A 2,881-nucleotide genomic window follows, 5' to 3' on the forward strand; every position below is an offset into this window, starting at 1 on the left:
TTATTGTCGCTATCCTGCATGGAGATAATAAAATATTATAATTATACCAGGGTTGGGAGTGACGCGTTAACATGCCCCCGGACTTAAAAAATTATGAGGAATTAATTATGAATATTTTTTTAACGTTGCTTAATCCTAGTTTGTTAATGTTAATGTTTTGAAAGTTTATAGATAGCACATGACATTTGATGATAATATTGATAATAGATTGATTAATGAATGATAATGATTATGGATATAATGTTAGCTTATTCACGGACACTTTACTAGAGTCTTTAAAATTGTCCAAATGTTCAAATTGATTGTTGATTATTGACACTTAACTAAAGGTTTTTAATTGTCTAAATGTTTCAAATGATTGTTAATAATTTACACTTCACAACACTTTGTTTGTTTTATTGTTTCAAATTATTTATCGTCAATTGGTAAGACACAGATTCTTGATACTGCACGTTTCACTAAATTATTGTTTGTTTTCACTGTTATCACTCGCACGATGCCGTCTTCTCCGGGATGTAGTGTTATGATTCGACCCAATCGCCACCGTAGTGGTGGTAAATTTTCATCGCGTAATAGTACCATATTACCGACTTTAATGAGTTCTGATGAATATTTGTGCCATTTTGTTCTCACTTGTAGTTCCGATATATATTCTTTGTACCACCGCTTCCAAAAGTGTTGCGTCAGTCTCTGAAGACGCTGATAGCATGACAGCCTATTCTCCGGAATTTCAAGCACACATGGATCTGGGATTGATGTGGGTGGTTTGCCAATTAAAAAATGGCCGGGAGTTAAAGGATTGTAATCATTGGGATCAGAGCTTAATGGAGATAGTGGTCTTGAGTTTAATATTGCTTCGATCTGTGTTAATACTGTGTAAAATTCTTCGAACGTAAGGCATGCATTGCCAAGAACGCGTTTTAAATGGGCTTTACATGATTTAATGCCTGCCTCCCAAAGCCCCCCAAAGTGAGGAGAATTTGCCGGAATGTAATGCCAGGATATAGACTCAATTGATAGATTGTTTGTAATGGTAGATTTAATAGATTTATTTTGTAAAAATTTAGATAATTCGTTTAATTCAGAATTTGCACCTACGAAGTTAGTGCCATTGTCCGAAAATATATCGCTAGGTTTGCCGCGGCGTGCAGTGAATCGTCTCAAAGCTGCTAAAAAACACTCCGCGGTCAAATCGGATACTAGTTCAATGTGAATAGCTTTGGTGACAAAACAGACAAACAAACAGATATATGCTTTATATTTTTTATAACCTCTGGTACGGCGATCTCTTAGAATTATGGGACCTCCGTAATCGACGCCACATGTCGAAAATGGCGTTTGAGGGGTTATTCGATGTGTTGGTAAGTTTCCCATTAATGGGTTTATTGAAGTTGGTTTAACTTTGAAACAAGTTATGCAATTTTTGACTATGTTTCTAGTTAGATTTCTACCCCCCATTGGCCAATAATTATTGCGTAAAGTATTTAACAACATTTGAGACCCGCAGTGATATAGTCTCAAGTGTTCATATTTCGCAATTAACGTTGTTAATATGTGTTTTTTCGGCAAAACTATTGGATGACGCTTGCTATAACCAATGTTTGAGTTTTTTAAGCGACCTCCAACGCGAAGTATTCCGTTTTCGTCAAGAAAAGGATTTAACGTTTTTAAATTAGAAGTTTTATCTACCGACCCATTCTTTATTATATTACTTATGTCCTTTTTGAATGCTTCGTTTTGAGATAACTTTATTAAAAGCATACGCGAAATATTCAGTTCACATACTTGTAAAGGTCCGCGTACCCTCACTTTTTTCTTTGGTCTGCAATTGTTAGAAAAACGTAAACAATGAGCTACGACACGAATCAGTTTAGTGATGGATGAATAGCGATTAAATAATTCATTTGTTTCGTCAATAATGGAAATTAGGGTAGTAGTACGACTTTCCTCATCTGTTGTAGGTATGTTGTTATTATGCTGATCGATTTTTATTGGATATCGTAGCCATGATGGACCGTTCCACCATAATGAAGAATTTATTAAATCGCGCGCGAAAATTCCCCGTGATATTAAGTCAGCGGGATTGTCTTGTGATTTAACATGCAACCAGTTATTGATATCAGTTTTAGTTTGGATATCGGCTACCCTATTAGCAACAAATGTTTTCCAACGGTAGGATGGAGATTTAATCCATGATAAAGCAACTGTTGAATCGCTCCAAAAAAATTCCCTATCGAAGTTGATGTTTAACGCTGTTTTGATTTTTTGTATAAGATTTGCTAATAAGTGCGCTGCACATAATTCAAGTCGCGGCAGTGTTATGTTACGCAATGGTGCTACTCTAGATTTGGAAGTAATGAGTTGAATTTTAAAGTTTGAATTTTTGTTAGCTGATCGTATATATACGCATGCACCATAAGCTCGTTCGGACGCATCTGCAAAGCCATGCAATTCTATGTTTACATAATCTTTACAAAACATATGTCGGTCGATATTTATATCATCAATAAATTTTAGATCTTTGCAAAATAATTTCCATTTATTTTCTATATCGGACGGTATTGACTCGTCCCAAGATATGTTTAAACGCCATAATTGTTGGATAATTAATTTGGGTATTATTATAAAAGGCGATAGAAGCCCAATAGGGTCGAATATTTGAGCTGTTGCGGCTAAAATTGATCTTTTGCTAATATTTTTATTTATTTTGATACTACTAGTATTAAATTTGAAGCAATCTGATATGGAATTCCATGTCATGCCCAGCGTTTTAACTGTTTCATCGCCGATATTGAGACATGGATTCTGATCATTTAGAAGATTGTGATTATTTGAATTGAATTTATATAGATTAAATTTGCCTTGATTTAAAATAGTTATC

The 2,881-nt window shown here is 34.6% G+C and overlaps 1 protein-coding gene across 1 annotated transcript; it reads right to left on the bottom strand.

The window, feature by feature from the left end:
* Positions 1 to 408: 408 nt before the first annotated feature.
* LOC113367353 lies at positions 409 to 2,481 on the bottom strand. Its single transcript, XM_026608965.1, has one exon. It carries the CDS (start codon positions 2,479 to 2,481, stop codon positions 409 to 411), a length of 2,073 nt encoding a protein of 690 aa, XP_026464750.1.
* Positions 2,482 to 2,881: the final 400 nt, after the last annotated feature.

This window comes from Ctenocephalides felis, unplaced genomic scaffold (genome assembly GCF_003426905.1).
Source record: "Ctenocephalides felis isolate EL2017-DRISC unplaced genomic scaffold, ASM342690v1 CF-g0.4_SCAFFOLD_01170, whole genome shotgun sequence".
Lineage (NCBI taxonomy): Eukaryota > Metazoa > Arthropoda > Insecta > Siphonaptera > Pulicidae > Ctenocephalides > Ctenocephalides felis.